The sequence below is a fragment of the Galeopterus variegatus genome, unplaced genomic scaffold, assembly GCF_000696425.1.
Source record: "Galeopterus variegatus unplaced genomic scaffold, G_variegatus-3.0.2 Scaffold763, whole genome shotgun sequence".
Lineage (NCBI taxonomy): Eukaryota > Metazoa > Chordata > Mammalia > Dermoptera > Cynocephalidae > Galeopterus > Galeopterus variegatus.
This window is the reverse complement of record NW_007726874.1, coordinates 612,616-625,494: the sequence shown is the minus strand read 5'-3', so window position 1 is coordinate 625,494 and position 12,879 is coordinate 612,616. Positions and strand designations below refer to the sequence as shown.

The 12,879-nt window shown below is 36.3% G+C and overlaps 1 protein-coding gene across 1 annotated transcript in view; it reads right to left on the bottom strand.

The window, feature by feature from the left end:
• Positions 1–12,879, bottom strand: part of DST (dystonin) — a 447,950-nt gene that overhangs the window by 72,662 nt on the left and 362,409 nt on the right. Inside the window, 6 exon segments of the mRNA XM_008572189.1 lie at positions 928–1,012; positions 1,522–1,848; positions 2,053–2,212; positions 4,000–4,166; positions 6,849–7,019; positions 8,544–8,705. Coding sequence (XP_008570411.1) covers positions 928–1,012; positions 1,522–1,848; positions 2,053–2,212; positions 4,000–4,166; positions 6,849–7,019; positions 8,544–8,705 — 1,072 coding nt within the window.

The window sequence follows — 12,879 nt, the reverse complement described above, 5'->3', positions numbered from 1 at the left end:
CTAAACATTTGTGAAAACACAAATGTAAAAACTGGAGAGGGCTACAAGTGCCTTCAGTCAACTGGAAAGCAGCACCATTGCATCCATCTGTATGGAGCTTTCAGTTTTCAAAGCACAGAGGTTAAAAACTGCTTGGGTTCACATACTGATTTCATGGTTAAAAAGCTGGGTTACCTTGGGCAAGATATTTAACCTCTCTGTGCTCTTAGTTACTCATCATTACACATCTGCACTATTCCAGGGGATCCTTACTTGCCTCTACCTCATTTTTCAGGCATACAGAGAAATTGTGTCCTGAGCTTCGGACTTCTAGTTCAAGGTTCTAGATAGTATATTGAATTTCTCCAACTCATAATGAAAAGTAATTGCCACCACCACACACATATTGCTGAACTGGATATATGTACAGTGAAATTTTCCTGCAGCCAAAGGAATCACTGAAGCAAATTAGTTTCTCTGAGTTGTCCTAAAATCTCCTCACATAGATATTAAACCAAGTATCTGTTTTCTTAGTGATTCAAGTATGGAGAAACAAAGCCTCTGTGTAGCCACAATGTGTGTCACTACAATGCAATCTATCTTTAAAAAAAAAAAAAACTGTCTACAACCTATGTGTTTGTTTGCCTTCCACAAGTGGAAATCAAATGTAACTCTGTCGTGGGCTTCCCTGACTAGCTCCTGTGCCAAAGTGCTTTATGTTATGAGTAATACACACAACTTCTATCAAGAACTCAAGTGAGATCATGAGAAAAAAAGTGAGATCATATTCTAAAAGCCCCCTTTGTTAGTCTTCAAAGTATTCTCCAGAACAAAGTCTTGGAATGGCCCAAAAATTATAGTGTATTGTTTTTTCCCCCATCTCCCAAATATGTTGAAAACAATGCAATATGCAGACTGCATGATTATCTGATTTGAAAGATATCTCACCTGTGGTTTGTTTAAGAAGTTCTAAACCATTTAGTAATGCCTGATCTACATTTTGTTTCCTGAGTAGGATGTCCTCTTGCAGAACCTAAAAACGCAGGTACCATTTTTACATGGGGGAAAACAATTTAAAATCAGTATTAGCATTAGAACTTTAATTTGGTATCATAGAGATACATTTGAGTAAACACCGCACATTTTCAAATATACATCATTATTCCCATGTTTATGCCTTTTCTTTTCACCACTGTGCCCCATCTCCCACATTCATCTACTATAATTCACAGTACTATCTTTTTCAGGAAATACTTAGGACCCTAGGAGAAAGGGCCATGTGGAGGTATTGGTGTACTGATCAATTATGGGTCTTTGTACACAACAATAAAATAAAATGAAAAGTGAAAAATCAAGCAAATTGGATCAATTCCATCTCTACTTAAAAGTGACTTTGTTAAGAGTAATCTATATACATAGGCAAAGTCTTTTTTGAGTATAGCAATTCACCTAAATCATAATGAACACAAAGTAATGCAGAAATAAAGAAGACTGAGAAAATAATGACAAATGAAATGAAAAAAATAAAATAAATCAAAATACCCGAAGTTCAGACTGCTGCTTCCACAGCCCCTCCGTGCTGTAATCCTGGACTGACAGCTTGCTCAGTTTGTCATGCACTTCATTCAGCCAGTTCATCAGCTCAACTTCATCTTCCCCAAAAATCTTAGCATTACATAAGGCCTGCTGGAGGAGCTCAGACCTGCTGTGACTTTTCTCTTGAATCTCAAGGTACCACACTTGAGAGAAGTCTAATTTACTCTGCACCATATCTTTATCCTCCCTGGAGCTCAAAACCTTTAAGGATTGGCCAATGCTAACAGCCTGATGTAAATGTTTATTGTGATTGATGATGTCATCTTCTAAGGCCTAAATAAAGTTTAAAAAAAGAAAGAAGACAAACAAAAAGGATGGACAAATAAAAATGAAAACATAAACAGAACTAAAAGATGACATCTGAAATGGATTTAGTTTGCAATTATGTATCACGTGACAACAGTACATAACTCAAACTTACGTTACAAAACCACAAAATAAAATCTGAGCCTTACTAATGTGTGATTTGTATCTTACTTTGTGCTGTGAAATTTGTTCCTCAAGTTTAGATGCTTGGGTTCCTATGGGTTCACAATTCGCGAGCCTCTTTTCTATGGTGGTAAGCCATTCATTCAGTGGTTCTAAGGTTTCATGAAATTGCTGTGCTACCACCGAGATACCTTCCAACTGACGATTCCTATAAATGTGCCAAGATAAAGGTCATTTAGGGATGAAGAATGTTTGAAATATTCAACAAAAATCTTTAGTCATGCTCCTGCATTCTATTCTAAACATTTTTTTTGGTAGAAATCATCTAAAGTTAAATTTTAAGTCTCTATCATTTAAAGGACGTGTTAAAACAGTTCTTCTATTAAATAAAATTAAAATTGAACAACAAACCAACTTCAAATGCCTGATCTCATGAAAGTCTTAAGTAATCTTAGGCAATAAGACTTCCAATAATTATACGTATAATAATAAGAGTACTGTTATAAGGACAACAGCAGCAATAATGATGACAATAATAGGTGATATTTTATTGAACACACTCTAAGCCAGACCCTATTTTAAGTGCTTTATATATTAATTTCAGTTGGAGCACTAGTTACTGAGATTGCTTTTAAAACCATTGCTTCATATGGTCAAAACTGGATTCAAATTTTGAAGAACATATATAGCACAAACTATATACACATATATTTTTAAATATTTTCAGTTGAAATACTTTTGATCCTAAAAAATAAATAAAATTACTATTTTTTTTTTTAACTTTTGGAGTATCACTATTTATGACTCTTTTTTTCTAAATTCAAATATCCAATCATCTAGAATCAGTGCAAATGGCGATTTTGTGATTGGGTTTAATTTGCTATGATTTAAACTGTGAGCAATAAATCTGGGTGTGAATCAAAATTATTACCAATATCCCTACATTTAATGCCATTGTGAGGAATGTTTTTGGAAAAGAAGACAAGTTATGGTAGTAAAGCAGAGATCTAGACATTCATTCACTTATTTTTTATAAATTACTGACAGTATCTCTCATGGCAGCCAGGGCACAACGTCCTGGGACATTACACAGAAAGGTTAATCTGTTGTCCCCTAGCAAAGGACACCATGAGACTTTTAGCCTCCTTAGGAACACTGCATTCTATAGTCCTAAAACCATAATTAATTCTACTCCATAATTCAAGATTAGACAAATCCTCCCTTCACCTCCCTTCACCTCTAGCTCCAAAGAAGGTAGGAATTTATGGAACACACTCATCTATTTTCAATCCAACTAACCTAAGTGGCTGCTCTTCGATGAAGCTACTATTTAACACTGGTCAATGTGATGTCTATGCAGAGAGTGAAGAAATATTGGTTGGGATTTGGTATAAGAAAAATGTTGAAAGCAAAGGCCCAGTAGAGCCACGTGCTGGGCTTCCTGGATTTCATGAAGTTAGAGCATGATTCCACATGCTTTGTTTCCTAGCTAATTCCAACTCCCCCTTAAAATGTAGCCTAGCTGTCACTTCCCTGCCCCAAGACTGGGTTTTTTCTATTATACGCTCCCACAACACCCTGTATTTTTGCTTTGAAACATCACATTTGTCATCACTTTTCGATGACTATAAAACCTACTAGATTGTACCCTGTCTGAGGGCAGAGGTGGTCTCTCCAGCTCACCCATGTAAACCAAGGCCCAGCTCTGTGCCTCCTGAATGATAAGCAGGCAATAGTTACAAAATAAACAAAAGAAGGAATCACCCTCAAGGAAAATGCTTTTCTTGAAAGAGTTGGAACATAGCTGGTGACTACAAGACATAACCATTAGAGGAATGAGGAGAAAAGGCTTCACAGTCCCAGCTACCTATGCTCACAGACATGATAAACATAGGAAAATAATGATTTGAAGAAAGGTATTACCAAAACACAGAATATCAGCATAAAGGCAATTGCTACTCTTCCCCCCCGCAAATTTGGAAATATTTAAGTTACCTTGTTTCAGCTTTATTAAGCAATGCCTCCCATCTGCTATCCAAGAGACTCAGCTGTTTCAAAATCTTCACTTTATCTGCAGGTTCTGCTGTTGCAGCTATTTTTTCTCCTTCTCGTTTGATTACCTCAACCGTAGATTTGCGGTCATCTAACAATCTTTGGAGAAGCTTGAGACAAAACATTAAATGTCAAAAAGAGGCAAGGGAATACTTGTATAAACATAAAGTAAAATGTATTCTAAACGCATTTGATGTGTGACAAAAATATGTATTTTGTATGGATGCACATACACAAGGATCTGAGAAGTGGAATTTTAAAAAGAAATTCATTTTGCTTAATGATTCATTATTATTGTGTCAGATACTGTAGTAGGGGTTTTTCAGAGTAGACAAAACTAATATTTATAAGGCCACTAAACTCTTCATCATTATTTTTTTAATATAAAGTAATAGGGTAGAAGGAGCTACTTAGGGTAACCCCACTAAATCATGGGAAAAGTGCAAAATATCCATTATAATGAGATGGGAATGCCCTAAACATTCAATAACTATCTGCTGAGATAAAAAAGATTACTATACATATTACTGTTTTCAAAACCCTTTCCCATGTGAAACAATCCATTATAGACAAGGAAGTTAAGACGGACCAAGTTTGCAAGTTAGCAAAGCTAAAACTAGAGGCTCTTGCTCCCTTTGCAAGGTGGAAATAGCCCCTAAAAATCCTTCATGAGGATGAAAACTAAAAAAGAGCCATTAAATATCATTCCCAAATGGAAGACAGGGTAGAATATGTCAGAAATCTCCAGAGCCAGCTAAATAAGACTAATATTTCAGGATTTAGCAGCAGAAACAAAATTCAATTTAATTCTAATAAAACATTTCAAGATGCCTGGAATGGAATGTTTGATATAGGAGCCAGAACTCAGGATTACCTTGCTCAAATTTAATCAAAACAAATTGTTCATGAGCAACTGCTATGAACAGGCACTGTGTTAACAGCAATGAGGAAGGCACCAATGCATAAAACATTAAATACTTCATTGCTTCCTTACTATGATCCTGACCAATAGTTAAGGATTAAAGATTCCATAGTTACCAAGAAGTAAAAAGCTAGAAGAAGCTGAGGGCACTTCAAAAAGTTCATGGAAAAACAGAATTAAAAGATAATCCAAATCTTCCCATGAACTTTTTGACGAGCCTTCTTATTTTGACCTCAAGAGCACCAAGGTAGGAGGCAAAAGAAACGTGTTTAAATAAGGGGAAGAAACACAAACTCTCTTGACATAGCTTAGAGTCATTATATAATCAAACTACAACAGATAGTTTAGGCAGCAAGGAGAACTAATTATGTGAATTACTTTTGATCAACTTTAATAGCAAAGCCTCTAGCAATTAAGAAAGCAAAATCAACAAATAGGTTTTGTTAGCTAAGCACTGTTAATTAACTGTGGGAGAATAAATTGTGAACGGCAACAGTTATATGACTATTATTCAAAAATCACATAAATGCAATGTGTTTCCAGTTATGTTTCCTTAACCCTTACCTGTGAATCTATTTCTAATGGGTATTATTTCCCAATATGCTAAATTTTTCAAAGAATTTTTAGGGAGATAGCATTAAATGTAGAGATTAAAGTAAGCAGTAAGTTATAAATTAAAGCAAACTTCTGAGGCCAAACATGGAAACTCTTTTGGTTTTTTAAAATTTTTAATTCACAAATAATAATTGTATATATTTATGAGGTACAATGTGATGTTTTGATATATGTATATATAGTGGAATGATTAAGTCAAGCTAATTACATATCCATCACCTCACCTACCTTTTCTTGTAGTGAGAACCTTTAAAATCTACTTTTAGCAATTTTGAAATATACATTATTATTAACTATGCTACGTGAAATAAACCCAACACAGAAAGATAAATTAACATTTTTCACATTAAAACTTTTAATAAAATTTTTTAATTTAATATTTAATTAATTTAAGTAATTAAAGTAATCCACTCCCTTCTTTTTAAAGTTCCACACAGGAGAAACTTTACCAATATGCTGTGTACTAGCACATGTCATCTCAAGTCATGACTGACATGACTACTATTAAAAAAGTCATTAAATTCTTCATAACTGACCACCATCATCAGGAGCACAAAAACTGTACGTGTGGTGCCAAATAAGTACCACCCCTCTAAAGATCGTGTTTTCCTAACTTGGTCCTGTCTTAATGTAAGAAGACACAATGCCACATTCCGCAGCATATATGAATCAAATAGTTGCCTCTTTGGTAATAGGCTGAACCATAAGAAACTGCCTGCAAGATTTAACCCACAAAAATGGTAATTTCATCTGGATCAACCTAATATATAAGGGAACAATGATATTTCTGTCCAAATGTCACCGTGTCAGTGAAGCCCTCCTTGACTACCCTATTTAAAATTGCACACACCCTCCACTCTAGCACTTCGTGTCCCCATCCTTGCTCTTTCACTTCCTGATTCCTATCCCCCATCCCTGCTTTATTTATCACTAGTTAACTTATCACAATGCACTTATTTACTTTGTTTATTGTCTTTCTCTCTCTGTCCCTCCCTTCCCACTGGACTTTAAACTCAGTAAGGAACTTTTCTCTTTGTTATTCAGAGATGTATCACGAGCAACTGGAACAATGCTTGGCCCACAGTAGACATTCAATAAATATTTGTTGAATGACTAACAAAATAATGTCTAGAACAGTGATAACCAGTTAACTAGGACATCCTAGTAATGCAAATAAAGAGAGTCACAAGGTAAATTTTTACTTGCATTATTAAGATTGAATATGATACATAGTACAAAAGTATCACTAACTTACCTTTTGCTCTTGTATCTGGGCCTTCACCACTTTGAACTCAGCCGATGGGGGCTTCTGATTAGCCACGAGCTCCTCAGTGTCTCCCATCCAGCTAAGCAGGGATTCCAGGGCATCCTGGAACCTCCCACAGTGCAGCAGGGCCTCCTGCAGCTGGGCTGCTCGCTGAGCAACCTGCAAAGGTCCAGTTGTTTCAACTTACTTGTCTTGTAAAAAATGAAGCCTGCCCACCAGCCACTGCTTTTCATGCTTATTTTCCCATTTGGTCACAAATTCTCTTTTGTTTCCCACTTAAAATTTACCCAAAGCATTGATAGTGGGCAGAATACGAGTGGAAACAAGCCAAACTTTAGCTAGTAAGCCATGAAGATAAGGTTACCATTCCGAACAGTCAATGAAGGATTCAAATATTTTAAGGTTACTGAAAGAAACAATGCATCAGTCATTTTTATGATTATCCCTGGAATTCACTTTTTATTTCCCACTGATGAATATCAGGAATAATGATTTAAAAAGACTAAGATTAAAAGAAACAATTATAGCAGAGAGAATCAGAATTATGTTTTGCTAGGCAAAATAGCTACACAGTATCAAACTAAATTCTGCCAGCTCCAAGCTCTGGAGTCCTTTTCCCCCAAACCAGAACCTTTGTCTTCTAGTAAATGGAATCTCTGTGTCCTACAAAGAGCTATCCTATTGCCCTTCTTACAGATCTTTTCCTTTTGTAATAAAAAAGTAGTTGGCAAGATATTTTAATCACTATAGAATATACTTATACCTGATATTGCATTCCAATTATGTTCAAGAAGTACTACAATATGACTCAGCCTTTAAGGAATGACTGATGTTAAGTTTATGACTTGGCAACTGCTTAAGAATTCAATGCAGGGAAAACAGCAACCACCACCACCACCACCAACAACAACAACAACAACCCATCTACCACCAGATAAGCATGGCATCCCATAAAGATTTTCTGATAATTTATGTCACATGAACTGCTGCCTGCCATTGTGTGTCAGCACTATCTCCCTAAAATACCAGAGCATTATTTCCAGTATTTTCCCTCATGGAAATTTAGAAAAAGGTGGGATCTACATCTTAGAAGAAAAATAATATTTGGAGTTGATGGTCCACAGTAAGGGGCAAAACCCTTAATCCAGGGCTGACAGAGACACATAGCTTCTTTCTCTTGCACAGTGTTGACCTATTATACAGTATGAAATTAGTCTCTGACATTTGCAAATTGGAAGGTTTCGCACAGAAGTGAGATTTTTCAAGTTCTTTTGAAAGTAAGTAGGATATTTGGCAACAGTGAACCTATATCCCTACATGTCAATGATTTAGTGGAGCTAAGGAGCTACTGTACTTTTACAGGGTGCATATGCTCTCTCAACACAGGACCTTGTGTGATGGCCACCTGCCATCATGCCTGCACTGCTATATCTGTGGCCATGTCTCTGTTAAAGTCAAGATAATGGCAGGGACAGGCTCTGTTTCACTCAGCTTGCTTTTTTTCTTTTATAAGCCCTACCTAGTTCTTGTGGGCATCTGAATTTGGGCCATCCAGTTTACAGCAATATACAAAAGTACACATGTTTAGGGAAGTATGGCTACTATAAATAGGATTAATGATCACGATAAAGCTCATGAATAATAATAAAAAAAAAATGACAATGAAGGGGATGAGAAAATTACCTTCTTATTGAGAGTCTTCCACCGTGCATTGACATCATCTAGGTCATGTTCCAAACCCTGAGTGCTGGTGCTTTTAGCAGCACTCTGAATAAGGCCTTGACCTAACCAGTTCACATCTTGCTGTTTAACTTGTAAGGGTTCAATCTCTTCTTTCTGGAATACCTGCAGTTGGAAGAGTGATAATTATAGGAATTATATTACCCAACAACTTACATACTGTTTAATATATAAGCAAATAATATCACAAGCATGTCTTCAGTCATCAGGTAGTAGAAACTACCAATTATTACAGAAGTAAAGATAATTTTTGTTGCCTATTCATAGGTCATAGCTACCTTATGAATAATAGTAAGAAAATAAACTCAATATAAATTCATAGCATAAAAGTAGCATTCAGGAATATTTAAGAATGGTATTTTAAGTGCATTTAATCAGACTACTTATAAAACCAACAAGATATTATATGTGCCCTCTCTTTATTGTTTCACTACCATAGCATGAGAAATTTCCTGTTGTCCCAATTTAACTCTAGCAAAAGATGTGCAGAAAATGCTAAGGAGCAAAATGATAAGATGGACCCAAGATGAGCTTTACTGAGCAAGCAATCCTTATAGGCTCTCCTAAGGATGGCTGGCAATTGAAGCTTGAGACTCAAATTGGAAATGGGGAATCACTGACAAGATGAGGTGAGCCAAGAGGCCAAACACATGGCTCACCAGGGTGGCCAAAATACAGGGACAGGAAAAGGAAAAAGATACAGGCATGTGCTGAAGTGGTACGGATCCCTATACATCTAGCCCCCTCGAATGTCTATCAGGATGCCAATGGGCTTGCAAGAGGCATGGAGACCTCACCCCATGGATCTGATCACACCCATCACCAGCAAAGCAACTCTGGTTCCTCTTCGGTCACTGCCGCCCACTCCTGCATTGCCAGCATCCTTTCCCCCAAGTTCCATCCCATCTAACTATGATGCCCCAGTTTCCCATGACCTGCAAAGGATTTAACATGTTAGATTAAAATGGAAGCAGTAGTTCTTACAGGAGTTCTATGTTCTGGGCCTACCATGGTACCTAGCATGTAAAGTACCCAATAATTATTTGCTGAATTAATATCAGTATAGAAAAATTACATTTATATCATAGGTGGATGACATCAATCCTTTAAAAGATAATACTGGGTGTAGATGCACCAACTATTTCACAGATAATACAAATATTTTTAATATAAGGCTTAGAGGACAATTTGAGAAAAATCAAATATTTTAACTAAGGAAGAAAAGTTTCAGGCAGATATTAAGGTAAAACATGTTTTGGGATTCTGAGTCATTATAAAGGGCACTATATAAATGTATCAATAATTATACAGTTAAACAGAATATATAAAAACATAATATAAGCAAATATTAAAATAGCACTTAAGAAAAAATGACAGACACAGTATGGAAAGTATTTCCAAAAGATGTAGAGCCTGCAGGAGACAAACTCTCCAGACTCGGGCCCATGGGCTTGCACACAGGATATTCCTGTGTTACTTCATGAATGAGTAAATTAAAGAACAGCAAACAAATTAACAATCATTTCCTTCTGAAAGTCCCCTCCTAGCTAAAAGCCCAAGCTGCTTTTTCCATAGAAAATCCATATAGATAATTTCCATACCAGCTAATTGCTTCTACATAACAATACTAAATATTAAAATCAATTACACATAATCAAAGAAATTATACGATCATTCAAATCAGAAAAAACAAGTTTTCATAATTTTTTCAAAAAGGCATAATTCACCAAATAAGTGAATAGAAAGTGGCAGCAAGGTGGTGAAGATAGAATTTAGCATTATGATTCTATTTATTTTCTTGTACCACTTTCTATTTACTACTTTTAGGAACTAATAGCTTTTCATATGTTCACTTACAAAAAAAGTGGGGGGGGTGTAGAAAAACTGCTACATTCTTAATTACAGGAACTTGTATGGTATATAAGTACTCAGGGAAAAGTTTTATTCTCCCTCTCAAATAGTGCTCAGGACAAAAAACCTAATAATGTTGCCACAGTAAATTGTCTTAACTTTTTATCTTGATTTTAAAGAAATTAACTTTAGGGTTGTCTATCAGAGTAGGTCTATGTGAGTCTGTCTAAAGTCCTACAAAAAAATACACTAACGATTAAAAAATAACTACTAAAGAGTATATACTCATAAAATGTAGTTGCTTTCTACAAATAAACTGAAAAATCCTTTACAGGAAAAAAAGGACTTTGCTAAGCTTTGAAATGAGCATACCATTTACTGCATGCCCAAGGAAAGGCATAGCTGACTTGAGCAATTATTTCACAGACTGAGAAAAGGAACTTTTCTTTATTGTCTAAATTCCTTATCGCTCTGTGGTATCAAAATTCCTATAAAGAGAAACTTTCCCTCCTAATCTAACCCATAGCACACAAATACAAAGAGAAGCTGAAAATAAAATAAAATTATCTCTGAGGCAAAGTTTACCAGAAGAGCTTAGTAAAAGTACCAAAATAGCTGAACTTCAATCTGAGTGGGAAGAAAAAAATTACAGCCTTGACAAACAACCTCTACTTATTACAAGGCTGTACCCTTTACTTTCTTACTTCATTCACCACTCACAGAAAGTTAGGAGCTATAATGCCTGCAACACACAGCACAATAACTTTGCTCCTCTCACATGCAGAGCTCCTGAGAGTAAATTTTCAGCACATAAAAAAAGTCCTTAATCTGGGTAGAGTACTTTGCAAACCACAACAATATAATACTGTGTTTGTACCTTTATGACTTAGTCTGTTCAAACTTAATAAATCCAATACAACCGCCTTGAAATGGCAGTGTCTTAAACCACAATTTGTGTAAAAGCCTAACATTAACATAAATTCACTGTGCAGGCATTTTAAATGAAGGGAACAGCCACCATCTGCACAATGAATAGCAAGACCCTAAACAGCTGGGAATAATCATTCTTCTCAAAATGATCCCTAATGAATCTGTTATAATGATCAGCGTATCGATATCTGGCATCCTGCAGGGTGCTAGTCAAACCTTCAAAATAAAAGACTGGATTTGATCATTATTAGAAACACTGGTGACCATTCTGAAACAGAAGCACAAACTTTAGGCATTGCAAAGTTTCACATTCCCATTAACTACCTGAACCAACTGAAAGCCATTGCGTACTGTGTCCAATATTCCTGCCGGGACCCCTGTTTTCCTGGGTGCTGCTTTTTTTCTTACCGGTATGAATTTCAGGGAGCACTTCATATGGATCACCTCCATCTCCTGGGCAGAAAGAGGAGCCTCCACTTCCTCTTTAGATGTTATGTTGGATTCTTCCAAATCATATTGTGCCAATAGTGTCATATTTTCAACTAAACTTGTGCTACCATAATCTACATCACTCTCCCGCAGATTCGTATGAGAGAGATCTAAATCCTGAGGGAAATCCTTCATAAGTTCCCTTCTTTGTGCTGTGACTTTGGATTCTCCTAGTCCATATGTTTTCTCCTCTTCTCCAAGGTTAGAAATATACTCATTTTCTCCTTCTCTTGGCATAATTAATGGGTCACACTTAACAGTGCTCTCTTTCAAATCATTCTGCAGGCAACAATTTTCAACATGGATTTCCCTTTGGCCATTTACACATTTTGTTTCCTCTAGTGGAGAAACATCATGTAAAATCATTTTGGAGCTTTCATTGGGGTGGGCACTCCTACGTGAAAGCAGTGGGATTTTCTGATCGCTAATGGAATCAACAGAAAAAAATGGTCTATATTGCTCTGTTATATGAATATCTTCAGCAGAAGACAAGCTTCTAATTCGTGACTGGTCTCCAGTTAAAATGCCCTGTTTTTCTTCCCTCTCTGCTGGAGGGCTACATAAACCAGAGTCATCCTCCTCCGAAGTTAGAGAATTAGTACCCCATCTACACTTACTAGCCTTGGTAACAGCATCTGACATATCAGTAGGTTCAACAAAAGAGCTTTCACTTTTGTTTGCATAATCCATAAAATTGGCTGGGACAAACATTCGCCATGACCGTCTATGCTCTTTCTTTTCTGCATGAGATTTGGCTTTGGGTAATCCTGTGGTTCGAATGACATCACTATTGAGTTTGAGTGCATCAAAGATCATCTTTTCATCTAGTTTGTTAGCTTCACGACCTCTCAGCTCAAATACACTGGAAGAAGTAAGGGCACCATTAGAGGATAAAGAACTAACATCCAGTGTTCTGTGACTATAGGGTAAAGTCCGATCTGTAAAATGCCTGGAGGATACGCTACCTTTTGAACCAGAGTCTATCTGTTCATTGAGTCTGACAGTATCA